Here is a 23,100-nt window from a genome sequence, read left to right as displayed (position 1 = left end):
GACCACTGTTATTGATCAGGTCTCTGAGGTAGTTAGTGGCACAGCCTGTGACACAGTCTTCTGTGCAGACATGCCAACCACCAGACATATATTTCATATTGATAGAAGAGAACAGATGGGAGAATGAGTAATGTAGAAGATGGAGAGAGATCAAAGAAGTGGCCTAAAGCCTTTCTCTCCACTCCCACCCCCCTGCTCCTCCTACTCTACTCCCTCGTTCCCTCTATTCAAGCACGCCGACTGTATGCTGTCAACTCTGTTCAATATCTGTACAGCAATTAATTGAACACATGACATAGATAAATTGCTATGGAACATGACATTTTTCTCTTCTTCGACCTATTTCTTATCTCTTCTCATCCCGTGTCTAACATCAACCCTCTCTTTTTATTTACCTTTCGGCTGTAGGTTCTACCTCCTCGGGTTTAGGTAATTCCCTCTTGGGCACTGGTGCTAACCCCTCTCATTCAGTGATGGGTTCTACCTCCTCCTCAGGTTTGGGCTCTGCTGTCCCTTCCTCCACTACCTTCTCTTCCAGAGCTTCCTCTATTGTCAGCTCTGGTTCAGCAGATAGTTCCTCAGTCTCCTCCTCCTCCTCCTCCTCCGGTGCTTCTGAAAGGATGATCTCTGAGAATATATTCACAGCTGGAGCTAAAGAGTTTTGCCAGGATTCAATGCATCAATGCAGAACCAAACTTAACGTTAGGGGATATTATCCAGCTTTTGTAAGGGTCATGTCGACTTTCAATGGAATAATATGCTACTAACATCAGTAGGTTACATAACACTTGGTACACATTTGACCTCCACGAGTGAGAAAAGCATGAAACGATGGTTCATTTGCATCTGCGATCTCCTCTGTCTTTTCCTCCTATACTTCTCTCTCTTTAGCCTCTTCTGAAGGTGTGGTTACTTTTCTTCAATGGGCGGTGTTACTGTAATGCATGCAATAAGTCATATTAGAAAATCTAACCAGGGGCCTCTCAAGTGGCGCATTTCATGGCATCTTTTGGCAATAAATATCATGATGGCTTGAATATGAATAGACTAATCTATGAGCACTGGTACATTGCATGACAACGTTTAAGTATAGCCAAAAGTATTTAGATAGCAAATTCGAGGTTCAACATTTTTACAAAGAGGGAAGAAATGAAGTATCTTTACTCAAGCCAGCGTCATTAGTAATATACTAATGCTATAGTACTACAAACTACTACACTATTAGTAACTATTAGACTATTACTAACTATTAAACTATTACACTATTACAAACTATTAAACAATTACTAATCTTACACTATTGATAACTATTAAACTATTACTAATTATTAAACTATTACACTATTAAACTATTACACTATTACTAACTATTACACTTTTACTAACTATTACACTATTACTAACTATTAAACTATTACTAATTATTAAACTATTACACTATTACTAACTATTAAACTATTACTAACTATTACACTTTTACTAACTATTAAAGCATTACTAATTATTAAACTATTACTAACTATTACACTATTACTAACTATTACACTATTTTTAACTATTACACTACTACTAACTATTACACTATTACTAACTATTACACTATTACTAACTATTACACTATTAAACCATTACTAACTATTACACTATTACTAACTATTACACTATTACTAACTATTAAACAATTACTAATCTTACACTATTGATAACTATTAAACTATTACTAATTATTAAACTATTCCACTATTACTAACTATTAAACTATTACTAACTATTACACTTTTACTAACTATTAAAGCATTACTAATTATTAAACTATTACTAACTACTACACTATTACTAACTATTACACTATTGTTAACTATTACACTACTACTAACTATTACACTATTACTAACTATTACACTATTACTAACTATTACACTATTAAACCATTACTAACTATTACACTATTACTAACTATTACACTATTACTAACTATTACACTATTAAACCATTACTAACTATTACACTATTACTAACTATTAAACTATTACTAACTATTACACTATTAAACCATTACTAACTATTACACTACTACTAACTATTACACTATTACTAACTATTACACTATTACTAACTATTACACTATTAAACCATTACCAACTATTACACTATTACTAACTATTAAACTATTACTAACTATTACACTATTAAACCATTACTAACTATTACACTATTACTAACAATTAAAGCTAGACTACGGGGATATATTAGTAAAATATGTGCCTGTGGTGAGTAATTATGATAAACAAATATATGAATTATAATAAATTTAAAAAATACTATTGTTTCTAGAACACCTACTACAATACACCGCCAACTTCAACTGCTGGAGTAAAAAATAGCTAGCCACAGTAGTTTGGTAAGTGGCAAGTTCACACATGAAAGCTGACTCTGGTACCCCCTGCCTTAAAGGGATAGTGGGCTGGCAACCCTACAGAGCAACAACAGCTGCTGTCCTCTGATCTACACAGCATAAATACAGGGATTTCTATCAGAACCCCCAGAACATGCATGGCCACACACATCTCCTCACCTGATGTAATTAATACTCATGTCTTGGTGGGTTCGCTGCCAAACCTAATCTGTGTATCATCTTGAAATACGTCCAAATAAAACTCTTTCCGATTTATCTAAACCAGAACATAAAAAAAATGTGTGCCACAAACAGTGGTGGAAAAGTACCCATTGTCATACTTGAGTAAAAGTAAAGATACCTTAATAGAACATGACTAAAGTAAAGGTCTCCCAGTAACATACTACTTGAGTAAGAGTCTAAAAGTATTTGGTTTTAAGTGTCAAAGTAAATGTAATTGCTAAAATATACTTAAGTATGAAAAGTAGAACTCATTTCAAATTCCTTATATCAAGCAAACCAGACGCCACTATTTTTTATGTTGTACATTTTTTACGGTTAGCCAGGGGCACACTCCAACACTCAGACATACTTTACAAATGAAGCATTTGTGTTTGTTTAGTGAGTCCACCAGATCAGAGAAAGAAGGGATGACCAGGGATGTTCTCTTGATAAGTGGGTGAACTAGACCATTTTCCTGTCCTGCTAAGCACTCAAAATATAAAGAGAACTTTTGGGTCTTAGGAAAAATGTATGGAGTAAAAAGTACATTATTTTCTTCAAAATATGAATAGTAAAGTAAAAAATACCTCCAAAACTACTTAAGTAGTACTTTGAAGTATTTTTACTTAAGTACTTTACACCACTGGTCACGAAAACAATAATGTGTTATAATTATTCCTGTTTTGTTGTGGTAGCTAATCAGCCCGATATTGGGAAAAATACAATCTACACAGGCCCTGTTACAGAGAGAGAAAGAATCCGATTACCCAGGCAACCACCATCTTCTTTGGTGGTTGCCATTGAAATGTAAAATGTCATTATGTACTGAGGAACAGAAGATCATATTTTGTTTTTACTGTATCTACCTGTGCCACTGTGGTTGACAATAACAAAATGATTATACTCATTAATTGTACTATTGTATCACTGTATTCATATGTCTTCCATCCTTCCATCATGAGGCTTCCTTACACTCTTTATATTATCTGTGTCAAATATCATAATTTAATATAATTTTAAATATCATGGGCAGTCTTTAGGTAACAATAAATGCTAAATATATCAATATGATTGAAGGCCTTGATACCAGGAACAATATGTATTAATTATTGGACTAACACCATGATAAATCACCAGCCATCACTCATGGATAAAATATATATATATATTTGCGATGCTGTATAATGTGACAGTAACTCTAAGAAAGCTTTTGTTTTAAGACATATTGTTATATAATGGATCAGTAAAAAGTGTGTAATATTAAGACATTTTAACGCTTATCGATATTGTATATCAGATTTCAGTCCCGGTACTAGTCATGAATGGTAATATCAATAATGTACCCTGTGAAAAAGACAGCTCGTTTGAATTCTGACCAGTTAGTTGATAACAATGTATTAATGATATTATCTTTCTCATTTACTACACAGGTAGAAGGGTTATGCATGATGATGAAACATCACTGTAATGAAAGTTATTGGTCAGTACCTGTCAAAAGAAGGTCATCAATGTCATCATCGTCATCGTCATCATCCTTGGATAGATCATCTTCTTCAGGTGCTGAGCTATCAAAGGCTTCGGTTATGATCTCATTATTCTCATCGTCATCTTCTTTGCCGATCTCTTCAGCTGAATCCTTCACCTCATCATCATCAACATCATCATCATCATCGTCTTCTGTGTCATCAGAAATGTCTGCGGCTTCTCTAACAGTCTCTCCTGAATCCTCGACTGTTTTGTCATTGTCATCGTCATCAACGACGGCACCACTGTCCTCACTGACTTTGCCATCATCGTCATCATCAGTGTCCTCTAAATCTGTAGAGTCATCAGTTGTATCCTCAGCTAATGTGTCTGAGATATCCATATCCTCACTATCAGCAAGATTATCATCGTCATCTTCTAGGTCAATGGGTTTAGTATCATCATCTGTTTGGTCAACATCTATGCTATGATCTTCCTCATCAACATCATCATCATCATCATCATCATCTGCAGTCGAAACAGGAGCATCATCTGTGGCTTCATCACTGGCAGCAGCAGGACCAGCTACAGCATTTTCATCCTCTTCATTATCACCATCATCATCAGTGGAAGCAGCAGCAGCATCACTGGCATCCTCATCTGTAATTGCTTCAGTTTCAGCTTCAGCTATGGTGTCATCCTCCTCTCCAATATCTCCAACAGAAGTGTCTGTCTCTGTGTCATCAACATCAATCAGAATGGGGCCCTCATCCTCATCAATCTCAGCAATGACCTCTGCAGCAGCTTCATCTTCACCTTCATTTTCCTCTGCCACCTCATCAGCTGCAGCTGCTTCTTCCTCCTCCTCTTCCTCATCATCAGCCTCGGCAGCAGCCACCTCTGGAGCAGCCTCTTCCTCCTCCTCATCATCAGCCTGTGGAGTAGCCTCTTCCTCCTCCTCATCATCCTCATAATCAGCATGTGGAGCAGCCTCTTCCTCCTCCTCATCATCCTCCTCCTCTTTATCAGCCTCTGTAGGAACTTCTTCCTCCTCATCATCACCCTCCTCATCATCAGCCTCCGAAGCCACCTCTTCGTCCTCATCATCATCTTCTTCAGTCGCTGCAGCAGAGTCCTCTTCATCTGCTTCACCATCATCACCATCATCATCATCATCATCCTCATCTACCTCGGCCTCAGCTGCTGCTTCCTCATCCTCTTCCTCCTCTTCTTCATCTTCTTCCTCCTCTTCCTCATCCTCATCATCTTCTTCCTCATCTTCATCCTCTTCTTCCATATCCTCATCCTCTCCATCCTCTTCCTCATCTTCCACTTCATCTACATCATCTTCCTCTTCCTCCTCCTCCTCCTCTACTTCCGCAACTGGTTCCTTTTCCTCGGCAAACATCCCTGCAACTACAGAATTAACAGCGTAAAAGTGACATTCAGTCCAGTGGGCCGTAAACAAAAAGATAACAATAATGCCCATAATTCATTGTTTTCAAGACAACACAACACACTGCCACACAATTAACACAATATCTTTATTGTGTACTCATAATGCTTACACCTGACAAGCTGCTCTCTGCTCATCTGAGCCATATACACCTAGTAGTGAGTTTACACTACATGAATATCTCAGTGTGTATGTGCTGTGCTACCGTTATCATTATTTCATATCATAAACATGGCCAATGTAATGCTTTCTCTACATTACTGTACATTGCAGCAGTGGCGTAAACATAATGACAGTGTTCCATGCAGGACACGTCAAATACTGCCTCCATACAAAATGACAAATGCAAATATAGATATACTTGCAGATGTTGACTTGTTTGAGGAAAATAATAGTTCAGAAATGGTCAATTCACAAAGAGTAATTCTGTCAGTGAAGAGTTGTTATTTTCTGTGGTAGTGAGGGAGAATACTCTCATGGTTATGATGCTGATGTTGGGTATGAAAAGCAATCCAAAACATATAAAACCCCAGACCAGAAAAAAACAAACAGAACAGAACAGAACAAAAACCAAACAATACAAAGTCCTGTCAACAATTAAAGCAGCAATCAGCAGTAACCCCGTTTTAGTAAAGAACTGAGGGTTGGGGTTGGAGAAATGTCATCACTCTCAAATTCATAGACAGAGCTATGTATGCAAGGACTGACCATCCATGGTGGGGGTTCTACTAAGCTATACGGAATTGTTTTAAGAAGGTCGTGCCAAGGATCATTTTGATATTTCATTTAGAATTTTAAGTATCAAAAACAAATATTATGGCCTTACTGCTTGAAGAATCAAAAAATAAATATTATGGCCTTACTGTTTGAAGAATCAAAAAATAAATATTATGGCCTTACTGATTTTAGCCCATACAAATGCATTGAATAACTGATTCACTACATGGAACAACAGATAGTCCCCAAAGAATATGAACAGTTTGTTCTGAAGTGTCTGTCCTATATCTGAGAGGTATAAGAAAGATCAGATATATATGTTTTGCACTAAACAGATATCTCTAGCTTTAGCTGTTGGATTGTTATGGGGATTTAAAAAAAAAAGCTAATTAATGCTAATGCTAATTTCCGCAGGGGCACGGACATCAACCTTTGGGGGTTTTAACAATGTTTTGAGGCTATATAGTATTTGTGGACATTTATAGTGTTTTCTTGACATTGTCTTTGTTTACAAACATTGACGTTAACAGTAAAAACAGTAACAAGGTGTGAGCGTTTCTTTGCAATAATCAGGTGACGTCCCCGGATCAAGCCGGGAACTACACAAAACCTCCCGGGGACCATGACAGAATGAGAATCCTATAGAGAATCCTATAAATGTCCTTGAGGACATCCCCAGAACCAACCAGGTAGTAGATAAAAACATCCAGGGGACCATGACAGAACGAGAATCCTATAGAGAATCCTATAAATGTCCTTGAGGACATCCCCAGAACCAACCAGGTAGTAGATAAAAACATCCAGGGGACCATGACAGAACGAGAATCCTATAGAGAATCCTATAAATGTCCTTGAGGACATCCCCAGAACCAACCAGGTAGTAGATAAAAACATCCAGGGGACCATGACAGAACGAGAATCCTATAGAGAATCCTATAAATGTCCTTGAAGACATCCCCAGAACCAACCAGGTAGTAGATAAAAACATCCAGGGGACCATGACAGAACGAGAATCCTATAGAGAATCCTATAAATGTCCTTGAGGACATCCCCAGAACCAACCAGGTAGTAGATAAAAACATCCAGGGGACCATGACAGAACGTTCTAAGAGAATCCTATAAATGTCCTTGAGGACATCCCCAAAACCAACCAGGTAGTAGATAAAAACATCCAGGGGACCATGACAAAATGTTCTAAGAGAATCCTATAAACATCATTGGGGACATAAACATCATTGGGAACAAGCCGGGAACTAGACAAAACCTCCACAAGACCATGACAAAACGCCGTGAAGACTTTAGACGGCCATTTCATAATGTCCCAGGGACGTCCTAAATACTCATTATTGTTTGCAGGGCAGTATTCACATTGAAACATGTGTTTACAAGATGCAGTATTGGTGAATTCATGCTCACACAAATTAGCTGTGTTCTTAACTAATACTATTTGTACCATAGTACTACCAAATAATAAGATACACCGAGAGAAACTGTAGTGGTCTATTTAACAACTGCAATCGACTACGACAGTTGAAATGTGTATTCACTGAATTTTAGTGTACTATTTGATTTTTCCTACAACAAAATCAACATCTAGAAGACATGTACTGACCATATATTACAGTGATCATGAATTAAGGCTATTGGACAAGTTGTCTAGAGTAGCTTCTGGGAGTATAATTACGGTGTCTGGGAACAAATAGAGCCAGCAGTTACACACAGGTACAGGCTAGCAATATCACATTACATCGCAATTATTGACAGGATAGCACCCATTTCCCAAAAGTTGCTCTGGCGACAGCGCAAATGACCACATACATCACGCAGCAAAATGCCTCAATCCCATCAAAAAGATGTATCAATCATCATCACATGCCCGATGTTATTTCCTGAAAAATGAGTTTTCAATCTGAGCATCATATAAAGAACAGGAGGGCACAGACCTTGTTTTCTGGACGGTAGGAATGCAGCTATGAGGTAGGACGGAAGGGGATTCCAACAGCAAGAGTTTAGAACACAAGACAATTATTAAAACACTATCCACCTTCCTTGACAAGTACACAACGTGGGACTATGGATGGAAGTAGCCAAATTAATACGATGGTTATGTGGAGGAAAAGTAAGCATTTTTAGCAAACCCACAAAACAACAAAACCATTTGTTAGCACTGCGCAATAGCATGATTAGAGTAAATAACCATTGAGTGTGCTTACCGGTTTGTGTATTTGCTACGTTGTCATTCTAGTTGAACTACATTAGAGCTAATGTAGTTTACATATAGTAAACATCTAGGTGTATGTTTACCTATAAACATGGAAAGCATGGCCATGGTACCTTCAGCCTCAGCTTGTTCCTCTTCAACGAACCATCGTATATCTTTTGGGACGGTTTTACAGTTAAGTGCCAAGGTGAATATCCCATAAAATATCACACTCCACAAAATCTACCCCATTAACCTCAGCCTGTATCACCTGTTCAAGTCCTAAAACTTGGAACAGCTAACCTACATTAATCAATGTTGAAATGTTCCAATTTGATGAGGTCATAAAAAACAAAAAACACGCATAATTTCATTAGTCAATCTTTTATTTTTTTTTGCTTGTGCGTTTTGTCAACGATGTGAGGGCTTCTAAAGAGTTGAAAAAGGGTTGAAAATCAAGTCTGAAATTTCCAAGTGGAAATGACAAACTTCAGAAGCCTTTTAAAACCACAAATACACTACAAGTTTTAAAATGTCCTGCATTGCAGGAAAGTTCTCCTGCAACTGGGCGATCAAATTAAGATCCTACGTCTGTACAGCAGATTACAAATGGTGTAGGTCTTGTCGGTCTGACTCCATGCAGTGACCCTGCATTTCAGCAGCAGGTTTGGAGTGACTAATCACGCAGCATGTGTAAGCTCTTGCTGAAAGAAACAAGGCTTTCACTTCCAAAGCGTCATTAGTGGCCCGGATAAGTGAATTTTGTTATCTCAGGTCATGCGGACGCCTGCTAAACTCTAAAGCCAAGCCCACGTCCTCACAATAACCTGTAGCTTTGTGTCAGTCCTTTAATTAAGGAAACAGGATGTAGAGTAGCAGGCAGAAGAGTTAGCGTTCACATAGCCAGGAAGCGTTTCTCGACAAAGAGGAGTTTTCCTTTCCCTAACAGCTGTGGCATAAAGAGCACGAAGGAGACGGCTTTTATAATACATTGATGAATAAGTAAACGGCAAAATGAATAGATGCATGAATACAAACCTTTTTTCTTAACTGGATGTAGCTCACCTAAATAGCAGATGGGCGAAAAAGATGTCAGCTTAAGAAAGGAACCAACCAAATAGATCTAATAAAACATTGATGAAGGCAGAATAAATTATGAATGTGGATCAGAGTGGAAGAAAGGCTTTTCTTCAGCTGCAGGCAGCTTATTCTCCACTCTTAAAAATCACTAAAAATCAGTAAAGAGTACAAGTCAACTCAATGAAAGGCAGTACTGTAGGCTACACAACAACAGCAACAACAGCTAGTAGGCTACATTTGGTTTACTATGCATCTCAGAGCAAAGGTGGATTTAGTGAAATGATTGGACTAGTCAGCCATTCTTCAAAGGAGATTTGAAAATACACCAACCTCATTTGTGCTAAACCGGCACGAGCTATGAATAGCAGATATTCACACTATGATGAATTTTTTCCCCCTCAGAAGTTGGGTGAGAGGAAAATGTTCGTTCTCCAGGGTGTGTTTGATGTTTTGGGGATGTGTTTGAGATATAGCTCCTTTCAAAGCACATTAGCCTGAGGGATAAAGTTTCCAGGTTGTGTAAATAAATTAAAGCAACAAATAATATTTTAAAGCTTATCCTGAGGCCAGGGATGACATTTATTTAATAATTTGTTATTTAGTGCTATGACTCTCTATTAGGAAGTTGGCATTGCTTTGGTGTCATGACCTGGAAACTATACTGTGCCCTGAGAGTGGTTAGAGTGGCTAGGCTACAGTGAGACAGTGTGCCTGTTTTAGAGTAGCTACTCTAAAATGAGACCGAAATAGTCTCTGCCCTTTGAGTTGTAACTCACAGACAGCTGTCAAACCGCCAGGCAGGTCAGCATCTTTCTGCATTAGTCCACTGAGCTATGCATAGCCATTGTGGGGACGACCATTCCCTCTTGCTTTCTCTCTTTCTCTATTATCTCCCTTTGTCTTGCACCTCCACCCCTCCACAGACTCACTCTCTCCATCATTTAACAGGGAGCAGAGGTCACAGTTACGTATGTGTGTGCGCGTGTGTGTGTTTGCGTGCGTGTGTGTGTGTGTGTGTGTGTGTGTGTGATTGTAATGTGACCGAGGCAAGGAGGGATGCAGAGTGGTCAGTTAAGATACGCAGACACTTTAGTCTGTCTGACAGACACCATTGGATGATGAGCTACTGTCATACTGAATGTATACAATACAGTATGTTCATTTTGTATTGTTAATGAACTCAAATGTGCATTATGTGCCTGTTTCCTAATACATGTTTTTACCCAATACCTACTTGTACCTTTTACACTTTAACGCACTCTATTGGCCTAGGCAGAAGGTCACTGCTCTAAGGCCAGAGGTACTGTTGATCCCCAGACGGCATAATACTACCATCTGAAATAACGTCCTTATAGAAGTGACCTAATAACAGTGTGTGTGCATCCTGGTAATGAACGGCATGTGGTATGATTTATAAAAACAACACTAATGCAGCAGATGCCTGTATAAAGTTAGTCCGTCTGTGTAGGTTCTAATTGATTCACTCCAGCTCTAACTTCATGCGTGTGTTCATATTAAAACTACACTGGTTTCTTCATTGGGACTCAAATCAGTGCCTAAATGATGCGTTCCCTTTACTGCACAACAAATGTAAGTTACATTTGTTTGCCCATATTAATATTCTGTCCTGTGATTCAGTTAAGGCTGCTGTAGGCCTACTGTATGTGTGGTGCTGCTGATTAATTGACTGAAAACATCACACTGTTGTGCATTCATTCCTCTGCCACAAATCATTACTGTTTAGCAGGAGGTTTGTCCCTGGACTGTCGTACAGTAGTTGTCCTCCACACTGTGGTATGCTTAGAGCTCCTCTTATAAAAGTAAATTGCTAGGTTGTCATTGAGATTGAATACCTGACGTCAAGTTGCCTTCCTGTTTCAATAGGGCTGGTAAAAATGCATTTAATACCCAGCTGAATCTTAGGCTAAACTAAGGAATTGAGATTAGCACCTTGGTTCTATCAGATATCCTTTAGCTAACATGGTGTAAACTGCATGAGCTGTTGTTGTTGTGAAAGACACGTAACATGAACTGCTGAGTATAATGTTGATAATGATGGTTTGGAGCAAGCTTGGAGATGAGATGTGCACATTAAAGTGAGCGTGGCGAGCACAGTGGGTGGTGAAAAGACACAAGCAAGGGATTGATGAGAGAGAGAGGTGATTTCTGCTTTCTTTGGATGACTTTATTTTTTTTTTAGAACAGTCACACACAAATGTGGTACAGGAGTTAAAAGTATCACGCTGCAGGTCGAGAGCCTTGTTCTTCCGCTTCAAAATTCTTCCGCGTGAAAGGCTGGAAAACAGTGTCCCGTTCTTTAGTTTTGGAGTTCGGGTTTGGGAATGAATGTCACCTCCTACGTTTCTGGTCTAAGCTTTGACAGATGGACGTGGTGCTGTGTTTAATATTGCAATACATCATCTACTATGAGATATGATAAACAGTGTCGGGTTGATATGTGTGGTACACACAGTCGTGTGTTGAGTGTTTATTAAACCACAAGCTAGCCTTGGAAAGAAGCTCGGCTATGGTTCACAGGTTCTCAATCTGCCAGACTTATCCTGCATCGCACCCTAAGCCATACAGACTTAAGGGCTGAATTGTTACAGCCGAGCCATTAACTGAATATGTGAACCTATAGAGGTGAAATGGTGGAAGTGAAATGGAATAAATCAAACGGCTTGACGTTGAATGTGGCATGACCTGCCAGGTGACTGGTCAAGTCACAGCAGGTCAGCCCTTTTTCTCTTCTTGAAATACCCTGGTGGTTCGTTTGTTATGTTACTGTTGTTGCTGTTGTTTCATCTATTATTAGGGTAGCTCAAGAGACAACTTGTGAAAATATACCTTCGATTTCCTCCTCCTCGGGTGCTACCAGGCTGGAGACAAAGGTCAGAAGCAGTTTGCCCCAGTCAGTGGACTCCTCCACCGCCTCGTTCACCACTTTCATGGGGTCCGAGCTGATATGCTGAATGCTTCCTGAGAGTGTGGTGAACAGGCTGTGTGAGCCAAGATTTAATAGCACAATATAGCCAGCATGCATTTACACACACTTAAACCTGGACTAAAAGACTTAAGGAATACCTCATGAATTACCACCGCATTATATTATACACGATAAAAACAGTCATTTGACAATATACTGTCCTTAATCTTTCAAATGCAATTATACTGCACACCGTTCAAATGTTCTGCACTTAGAGAACAATATGAGAACAAAGGCAGATCACAGCAAATTAATTTATACCCAGAAACAAATTCAGCAATATAGACTACAGATATGAAGATGACTGTGTACATGGCTATTAACTATAGCTTGGAACTAATCAACTAGAACCAATGTGATGTAGTATAACATATCCTCTGTCCATCCATGGTCCAATGGGTAACTTCAAATGTCTGCTGGAGTATACGGTGTAGACCACCATCTGTTGCGCCATTCTTTACGGCTTTCTGCTGTGCAGTGCAGGCAAACGGCGTGAGACAGACATTCCCATTTCGTCGGAGGCAGAGACATACAGAAGGCAATAGGCATTCATGACAGGTAAACATGCAACACACTACAGGACATGTCAGACACCACTGCCAGCGGAGTGTACCCCAGCACTGCGTTAGTGACTCTCAGCAGAATATGACTGACTGGTCTTTAGAGATTGCACTTTAGACTCTTTAGTGCTCTTCAGTGACGATTTATCAAAGCAGTATCACCGATATTCAGAAGAGAGTGATTGTTAGTTATTTAATCCATAGTCGTGTTGAATCAGACTGAGTGGGTTAAGGAAACACGGTTGATGTAGCCAAATTCAACAAAAGGAACATTTTGGTTCTTGGAATTGAAAATATTCACGTGGGAATTAATTGTCTATGCAATTCGGAAAAACAATTAGATGTCTCAGCTAAAGACAATATCTAAAGGCTTATTTCAAATGTATCCAAAGGTATTTGTCATAACATGAGTTAACGGACTGATTACTTGCTATATTAGTCGCTTATAATCAATTGTATTATCTTTCCTTTTAAATTCATTAGTTTTATCTTCTCCTTTAAAGTTAGTTGCTACAGTATGTCAATCCAAACTCACTAAGGGCCTCAGAGGCCTCTAATCGGCACGACAAAGTTGAAAGCATAGTGTAATGGCTTGCCTCTAGACCTTCCTGCATCCTTAATTACTTTCCTGACAGCGGGAGGTGGGGAGACCCCTGTTAGGAGGAGAGGTACATATAAGCAGTGGCACAGGGACAGGGACAGTGAACAGTCTCCATCACATGCACATGATCAATGCGGGGAGAACAGACTCCAGAGTGATGCATTCTGGGAGGAAGTACTGGACAGTCTTACCACAAGAAACAATGGCACAGAGACACAATTTACTCACGATTCACAACCACCGTATGGTGACAGAAGAATTCAACGTCATCACATAGACGTTCATCACAATGGAAACAAAGATCGGCCGCAGTGTAGAGAACACATCAACATACGAACAGTAAACACCCATAGTGCAATAGGAGTGAGAAACAGGACAGAACAGCAACATGCTGTACTGTAACCATAGCAAACGCAGTATGTCTTTCACTCTTTATTGAATCTGCTATAACAACAGTTCTTCCTCTGTGCTTGGCCTGTTTTTATTTGAAATGTATTCTCATTGACTTGGTTAATTTGTTCCAAAACATTACGTGCAATAACATAATACTGTGATTTGAAGTAGTACATCAAAATTCATGGCATTGAGTAACAATGTGAAATTGACTCCAACTAGGAATACTAATGAATACTGATTAATTCAGTGGCATTTGTTTGAATGGCACTTCAACCTACGTCATAAAGCAGAAAAAATATATCCCTCAATGCTTGTGCATTTGAACCCCTCACATTGTAGTCTATCTACACTGATTCCTGGCATGGAGACTGCAACTAAATCCACAGAAATAAATTACATATTAACCTGAAAGAAGTGGTAAAGAAGGCAAGGGACTTGGGAGTGGAAATGGAATCAACCCTCCAAACTAAGTCCCTCATTACGGAAAGGCAATGTGGATTGTTCCAAAACACTTTGGAGGGTTTAGTTTAGAGAAACCGGTGAAGTGTGGGTGGCAGTATAACTAGCACCATGTCACCTGGCAACACATTCATTCCTGTATTCAGGAGGTCTCTGACACTACGTCCGTCAGGCTCCAGTTTGCAGGTGTCCCTCTTTAGCAGGAAGTTGAAGGACCTAATGAAAGCACTGTTTTCCCTCTCTCTCGCTCCCTCTCCTCCCTCTCTCTCTCATTCTCCTCCCTTTCACGCTCCCTATCCTCCCCTGCCTCTCTCTCCCCCTCTCCCTCTACCCCCCTCTCTCTAACGGGAAGCAATGGAGGCATGGCAATAGAATTGATTCAACTCCAATTGGACGCCTCCCAGGCTTTGCAGTGCACATCAAGGGGAATTCCATTTCCTCACAGCCAGGACTCTTGCCCATTGTTCCAAAATGTTGGTTTAGTATTTAATTTTCACAGTGTCGCCCTTTATTGAAATGTCATGGTGGGAAAAATTGCATCTTATTAAAAGTGCAATTTTAATACCCATTTGCTGTCCAACTAAATGGTTGTGTAATGGGCAGGTTCGTAATTTCTAATTTTCCAATTTCTCAGGGCAGACAGCCTTCTGCTTCACACATCTATTAGTTTGTGACCTTGGTGAAATCATTTAGCATTTCCCCTGTTACTGTACATCTTTATGTGTTCAAAAAGTAAAGTATTTAATGGGCGTGGGGATGACATGGGGATGAAATAAGACATCTGCTGTCACTAACCACTGTCTACAAAAATACAAAACATTTAATAATACAAATTCCAAAACTCCATGTTGTATATCCACTTGGGTCCAGTACTATAAATATTTGAAATGGTGACTGACAGGTACTCTAGCTATTCCCATAAATTCCACTGTCTCTGGCAGTCTCCTCTCTGACAGCGAGGGGTTCAAACGAACAGAGAGGACCAGTCTAAGAAAGGGCGTCCAGCTCCACAGCCATCCCTCATAGAGAGAGACAGAGTGACACCGCTACAGAGGACCTAGTGCTATACATAGCTACCCGATTCTTAAAAAGCAAGAACATGAGACTTCCTTTTGCTATTACTGTGTGGTCTTACAAACCAATTTTACCAACCCTTTCGATTGGAACAGATTGATACCTGATAGATAATTAACTTATTTTCAAGATACATGTTGGCTACATACATTTACTGTGGTGCAGATTACACATTGTCCTTAAAGATTGTGGCTTCATAGGCCATTTCCGTATATAAGATTTATATCATATGGGTATTTACATTATACTGTGCGTGTTTGTTCTTTTTTGGAAATCTAGTAATTTATTAATATGTACATAGCTCCTGTTTTTCCTTTCAAGGGTTTATCCATGGTGCCATGGTTTTGTGTGGTGATTCACCCTCCCATTCCACATGTGTTGTCCTGGTGCCATACAGTATCCCCTGGTATATTCTTAGCTAACCATAACCCCCCTTTCCCTAATCTAATTTAGGGATGCGTGACCCCAGTACTTTTGCTATCAATTAATATGTCTACTGTTTAATACATTGGTTAAGGGTATAGTTTAGCTACAGTCTGACTTCTACACCTAATAAAGACTCTTGTATTGTTATGACTCGGCTGAGAGGCTTTGATAGAAATGGCCACAGCGTCAACTCCTTCCCATGATTCCATGTGGAATGGTTCAGGAGGTCAGGAGGTCATTCCTCCGTAGATGACCTTCGGTATTGGCCACATTCAATGCTCAGTAGTATGCATTGTAGAGGAAATCTATATCTCTCCTTGCAGGCTTATCTGCAACATAGAATATTAAATTATAAATATTAAAGCACATCAGATTGGTGTATCCTTCTCAAAAGCAGAACTCAATCAAAGAGAAAGGCATTCTCCATGGCCAGAAGGAGTTATTACTCAATACCACACAGTTAATAACACCAACACAAGCTGATATGCTCTCAATGTGCCATTATTGATGTTAGCATCAAGGCAATTGTGTATAAATTGAGACGGGAAAGGCAACTAAAGTTAACATAGGCCGGATGCATGGGAGCGATTGGCACACAATTAATTGGGATCATGTTGCCAGGGAATAAGGTTAAATAACACTGTCAAATAAATCAGACTAAAAAGCTCACGCCTGACCACTTGACAGTAATATAATAGTGATTTCAGGCAGTACTTGACTTGGGCAGAAGCTCAACTGAACTGAGTACTGGCACCTCAAATGTTCTTCTGCTTGAGTTCTTGCACCTCTTATCGAATATTATCTAAAAAATATTGAGGAATTCCTGCAACTAAATATAAACGGTACCAGCACCCAAAATGAGTACCGGCACCTATTTCAGTCCAAGTCAAGCACTGATTTCAGGTGAATGTAATGGTTATTTTTCCTATAATCGTGGTGGCCTATTTTGCTCAATTATGTAAAGGGCACAAAAAACATGCAACACTCAAATTGTTGCGCCATTCTTTACAGCTTAACCTGGCACAAAACCTTCTAGTACCTCCTGTGATACAGCCTCAATACATTCTAAAGCTTTCTGGTTATGTTATAATTGGTCAAATGAAATTGGCTGCTGCAGGAAATGCTACAGCCAATTTAAAATAGTACAGTTAGCTACAGCATATTCATCACAAATGAGCACTTCATACACTAAACACATTTCACTGGACATCAAGTAATGACTGAAGACACACATGGACACACACACACACACACACACACACACGCACACACATATAAATGCATTTCTTGTAATGAATGTTGCTTTAATGTTACACACTATGGCGTTACACACTACAGCGTTATTATAGTATGTTTTGTTAAGCTACAAACAAACAAAAAAGGTAAATAGTAGCTAGTTAAATGACACATCAAGTGACTACTAAATAGGCTGTATACCTTTCCAATCACAAAGCAGAAATGAGTCAGTTCAGTGAATGATTTCTCATGGAAGCTATAGCCCTAAACTATTCACATAGGGAGATTATGGTTGACTTTATGAACGTATGTATAATTATGGTTGGCATCAGAACGGAGACACTATCTCTGTATTACTGTGAGTTTTATTAGGCAAAATAGTCCACTTCAATTGCGATAATCTACTAGTGTGAAAAAGGTGTACAGACTCACTTAGTACCAGATGTAACCTGTGCAGCCTTGAATGAACCAGAATCAACACTTGATGGACCATGTGTACATGAATCCATTATTGCGTAGCATCAAGCCACCACAACACTGACTGGAGTGTGTGACAATTGCTCCCTGTCAGCAATTAAAGCATGCAGGTTGTTAGTAGCAGAGCGGAAGCGAACACACAGATGGGTATGAGCACTACACTGCAGGCAGAGAGTCTTTACCAGGTGGCAAACAGGGGTCGTCACAGTATAATGTATGATCTTTTTATTGGATGGGAACAGGATGGCACATGGGGATGGACAGGGTGAAAAGAGGAGGAAACTAGATTAGAAATGAGAGAGTGAACGTCGCTACGGAACTCTAGTGAATAAATGAAGGGAGTGAGGTGCATGTGATTTCAGTGAAGGCTAGAATGGCTTTGGGTTGGTAGACTAGACTCCGCCCCCAGAGTACGTCAGCCTTCAACAACTATCGTGACTTGTGAGTTAATCGGATCTACAGTACGTGACAATGGTGGCCCACTTTTGAAGTTTGCTTCAAAAATGTATGTGCAAGGTCTCACATGGAAGACCTTTGACATGAAATGAAATGTGAATGGCATATGACATGAAAATGGAGAAAGAATCCATGTACACCAATGACAATTTCTCGCACGTACTGATCGGCAAACAGCAAACTCTCAAACACTGAAAATTGTCATTGTACAACTTTATTTTTAAACCACAATATCACACTGAAAACAACTTTAAAGAATACAATACATTACACATTCCCTCTACAGAGATTTTCACCATTACATCTGCAACAGTTGTAATGAACTATATCAATCATAATTCTGTGATACAATAACATCTCTACTGACTGAAGCAATGCATCTCAAAACTAATCTACCAGTAAATCTATTTGGCTATTTGACTCAAAGCTGTTTGACTGGGAGAGAGGCATGGCTAATTCTGCCAAACCCTCTCAGCAACTGCTGCAGATAGGGCCTAGGCCCAGTAAACTGCAATGCTATGCCCTATCTATCTTTGTCACTGTCAGTACTATTAGTAACCAGACAATGAGCTCCTGGCTACCCTGAGAGCCCACACGCCGTTGGATAAAGTAGTGGCAGCCTGAAAACAACAAGCTACTGGGCCTTATCGCTTTCACTGAGCTCACTGCATTCCTTTGTCGCCTGTTTTAGCCATTATCTATGAACTTGTTTCACCCAAGCTAAAGGTTAAGGCTAAATTATTAAACAAACCTTAGAAGAGGGACTATTTACACTACATGACAAAAAGTATGTGGACACCTGCTCATCGAACATCTCATTTTAGAATCATGGGCATTGTTAGGGAGTTGTCCTCCTCCTTTGCTGCTATAACAGCCTCCACTCTTCTGGGAAAGCTTTTCACTAGATGTTGGAACATTGCTGCAGGGACTTGCTTCCATTCAGTCACAAGAGCATTAGTGAGGTTAGGAACTGATGTTGGGCGATTAGGCCTGGCTCGCAGTCGGCGTTCTAATTCATTCTAAAGGGGTTCGATGGGGTTGAGGTCAGGGCTCTGTGCAGGCCAGTCAAGTTTTCCCACACCAATCTCGATGAACCATTTCTGTATGGACCTCGGTTTGTGTACTCGGGCATTGTCATGCTGAAACAGGAAAGGGCCTTCCTCAAACTGTTGCCACAAAGTTGGAAGCACAGAATCGTCTGGAATGTCATTGTATGCTGTAGTGATTTCCCTTCACTCGAACTAGCACGAACCATAAAAAACAGCCCCAGACCATAATTCCTACTCCACCAAACTTTACAGTTGACACTATGCATTGGAGCAGGTAGCATTCTCCTGGCATCCGCCAAACCCAGATTCGTCTGTTGGACTGCCAGATGGTGAAGCGTGATTCATCACTCCAGAGAACGTGTTTCCACTGCTCCAGAGTCCAATGGCGGCCAGCTTTACACCACTCCAGCTGACGTTTGGCATTGCGCATGGTGATCTTAGGCATGTGTGCGGCTGCTCGGCCATGGAAACCCATTTCATGAAGCTCCCAACAAACTGTTTGTGTGCTGACATTGCTTGCAGAGGCAGTTTGGTACTCGGTAGTGAGTGTTGCAACCGAGGACAGACGATTTTTAGCACTCTGTGGTCCCGTTCTGTGAGCTTGTGTGGCCTACCACTTTGCAGCTGAGCTATAGTTGCTCCTATACCTTTCCACTTCACAATAACAGCACTTACAGTTGACCGGGTCAGCTCTAGCAGGGCAGAAATTTGACGAACTGACTTGTTGGAAATGTGGCATCCTATGATGATGCCAAGTTGAAAGTCTCTGATATCTTCAGTAAAGGACATTCTACTGCCAAAGCTTGTTTATGGAGATTGCATGGCTGTGTGCTCAATTTTATACACCTGTCAGCAACGGGTGTGGCTGAAATAGCTGAATCCACTCATTTGAAGGGGTGTCCACATACTTTTGTATAAATAGTATAAAATGGGATCAAATCTATATCCACATCATTAAAAACCAGAGTCTAAATGACCAAGATTACTCAACGCATGAGGCATCATAAAAACTACTGCCCATTTGCATTCTAATGAGCCCAAACAAGGAAAAAGGAAGCCTAGCTCTAACCTACAGAGGCCTATGATGTATCAGGTAAAAAGCAAAAACGTAACCCTAACACAGATCAGTAACATCCCAATGCATGGTGGTAGGAACAGTATAGGAGGAAAGGAAAGGTTCAGGACTTACCTGTGAGGCCCTTGTAGTCCATCAGGTCAAACATGATGATGGCCACACAAGACCAGGTGACGACCAGGGCTACGACCAGGATCCAGGCCATAGGTGAACTGAAGGTGGTGTACAGGTCGTCAGTCGCGGTCCTCTTGGTCACCCTGGCTGGGGGGTGTCCTGCCTCTCCATTTTTGCTCTCAATGACCATGGTTGTGGTGAAGGATTGCGCTGGAAGAAAGGACAAAGGATAGGTTGTTGGCCTGATGCTGAACCAACCATAAAGGCCCAGTGAAGGGTTAGTTCATGAATAGACTGCACTGAGACAAGTTTTTGACAGGGGAATAGCTATACACTGAAGGTACTACACTGTATGGTACACAGTGTCAAAGGAATCCATATACTTTTTTTGTGTGGATTGTGTTGTCTCTGTGATCTTTTGACTTGGCCATCAAAGAGCTCTCTCTCTAAATGAATATAAATCTCTGTAGCGTGGCAATTTGATTTGATGTTAAATGGAGAGAGATGGGCTGGCCATGCTTCCTTACAAACACAGCATATGACCTTTATGTGCGGAATTCATTTTACAAGGCTGCTCATCGATTTACCAGAATGTGGCAGACTAGGTCAGAATAAGCCATTGATTCTTGTGAAGGTGCAATAGTTAGAATGCAGTGTTCAGTCTCTAAAACATTATCTGCTGCTTTTATACTGTGAAATCAGGTCGGTGCAAACCAGACAAGCTGTTGCTGGTGGCACGGGTCTCTGGTGTGTTTTATTAGCCGGCCCCTGACAGAGATAGTATCTGACTGAAATGCTGTTCCAAACCCCTTGATTTTTGTGTTGCATGTTTATGAATGTATGTATGTCGTGAGTGTGAAAGAGAGAGAAAAAAGAAAGACAGAAAGAGAATAAGTGCATGTGTGTATTCGCCCAGCATGGCTCAGGCCACCTGTTGGATCTCTTCGCCATGGCCTGCACCCTGTTGTCAGCAATGGGGGATTATGGGCCCCCATGTCCCCTCAATATGCTGACTCAAGAGGCTCTGCAGGCAAACACCATATGCCCTGCTTCTTCTCACTTTGATTCAACAAAATACAATATGACATACGGTGTTATTGTATGTGCATTTGAGTGTGTTTGCCAGGGTTACAGTAATGGCATTTACAGAGTTGTATTATCCTGGAATCCAGGAGTAGTGGAGTGGGGATAGTGATGGAATGCATCACGCAAATGTGTTGGAAAAAAAAGAAAGAAAAAAAAAAGAAAGAAAAAAAAGAATGTACGCTTCAACACATCTACTTTACCTCTCTCCTGACCTCTTGCTGCCTGAAGTTGACGTCCCTGTCATGGGAACCCTAAGTAGTTCTCCATGACAACTAATCTCAGGACCGTAATTGAGAGCCAGTAATACAGTCTGATAGAGTCAGCCAACAAAACACTGATATGATCTTATCCTCTCCTGGGTGCCCTCAATATATACTCTGATTCATTTCTAGGTCTATTTGAATTGCTGTTGAATAGAAGTTTTACACCCAGGCTCAAGTTGGTTCAAATCAAGCCCTTCTTATTGGAACTGATGTGTAAGACTGAGGCAAAACAAGGTACATCAGACAGAATCATTAAGTTTGATTCCCAAAAGTAAGATAACGTCAACTTTTCTCGGTTGTAACAGTGATGATGGACGTGGATTGTGCACGTGAAGTGCTAGATACTTTAAGCCGTGCTGACGTCACAAGTGTTTCAAGGCTGCATAGCAAATAGCCAATTATGCTATCATGATATCCACTATTTTTCAGAAGCTTCTAAATCGTCTGCGGAACTATGTCACGTTTTTAAACATTTAAAATGACAAATGAAATGACCTATAATAAGGAAGTAAAATGTAAAGACATACTTAGACTTGTGTAGATACTGTACCTTCGACTCCCTCAGTCATGGCAGTTTTGAAAATGTAATTTCAGCAACAGAGTTGTGTTGAAAAATATACATGCAGCGCCTCAGGGCTAATCCTGTTTGAGTCCTGATCGTCAAGGAGAGGATGGGACCATGCAAAGAGACCCTAAATATATTACACCTGGTGTCTGGACTGGATGTTAAATCCCCCCTAAAGAATCACAATTTAAAATAATTCAAAGGGTCACAGTCTCAGGATCTCTGAAGAGGTTCAGTTAATGTCCAGGAAGAGAGCAAAAAGTCGAGGGGAAAAGTTCCAGGGCCGGCCAGTGGAGAGTTCGGGATCCAGCCTAAAAGTTTCCCCTGCCCATGATTGGTGTAGATCAGGAAGCTTAGGACGGGACAGAGGCTTCAAGGTAACCTTAACCCAGGCTATTCTGCCCTGCCTGCCTGGGTTATTCTTAGAGCTAGCCGCACCAGCTGCATTCTGCTTTGCCTTTTTAGGCTGGGGGCGTGACCCCCTCCAACAGACCTGTGCTGTCATCGAGTAGGGTAGCAGAGGGGGCATCAGCACTGCTCTCCTGCACTGCCGTATCCATCTGCTGGCCTGGGACTGGCAGACAGAGACGTCACGTCACTGACAGTGGAGGAAAATGGCCACAGGCAGGAGCTGTTCATCTGGCCTACAGACCTCTATTAGCCTGGCCTTGGTGCCAGACTGATAGCAGCCAAAGTGGATGCAGCCAAAGTGCCATGTTTACCTTGTGTTTACCTTTGTGAAC

The 23,100-nt window shown here is 40.4% G+C and overlaps 1 protein-coding gene across 50 annotated transcripts in view; it reads right to left on the bottom strand.

Moving 5' to 3' along the window:
• trdn (triadin) overlaps positions 1-22,840 on the bottom strand; it is a 51,009-nt gene extending 28,169 nt beyond the window's left edge. For 15 of the 50 annotated variants that reach the window (XM_021600373.3, XM_021600374.3, XM_021600381.3 and 12 more), the window contains exons 1-8: positions 22,343-22,793; positions 20,444-20,653; positions 17,932-17,970; positions 13,677-13,733; positions 12,382-12,513; positions 9,493-9,519; positions 8,198-8,224; positions 4,106-5,497 (exon numbers count right to left, since the gene is read on the bottom strand). In XM_021600373.3, coding sequence (XP_021456048.3) covers positions 4,106-5,497; positions 8,198-8,224; positions 9,493-9,519; positions 12,382-12,513; positions 13,677-13,733; positions 17,932-17,970; positions 20,444-20,653; positions 22,343-22,361 — 1,903 coding nt within the window. In that variant the 5' untranslated portion in view covers positions 22,362-22,793. Of the gene's footprint in view, positions 1-4,105; positions 5,498-8,197; positions 8,225-9,492; positions 9,520-12,381; positions 12,514-13,676; positions 13,734-17,931; positions 17,971-20,443; positions 20,654-22,319 lie in introns of all 50 variants that reach the window. The other 35 variants (XM_021600383.3, XM_090232724.1, XM_090232702.1 and 32 more) reach the window with 9 other exon arrangements.
• Between the last annotated feature and the right edge of the window lie 260 nt (positions 22,841-23,100).

Source organism: Oncorhynchus mykiss, chromosome 4 (assembly GCF_057628025.1).
Source record: "Oncorhynchus mykiss isolate SJ-2025 chromosome 4, ASM5762802v1, whole genome shotgun sequence".
NCBI classification, from domain to species: Eukaryota; Metazoa; Chordata; class Actinopteri; order Salmoniformes; family Salmonidae; genus Oncorhynchus; species Oncorhynchus mykiss.
This window is presented reverse-complemented; position numbering and strand designations above follow the sequence as displayed.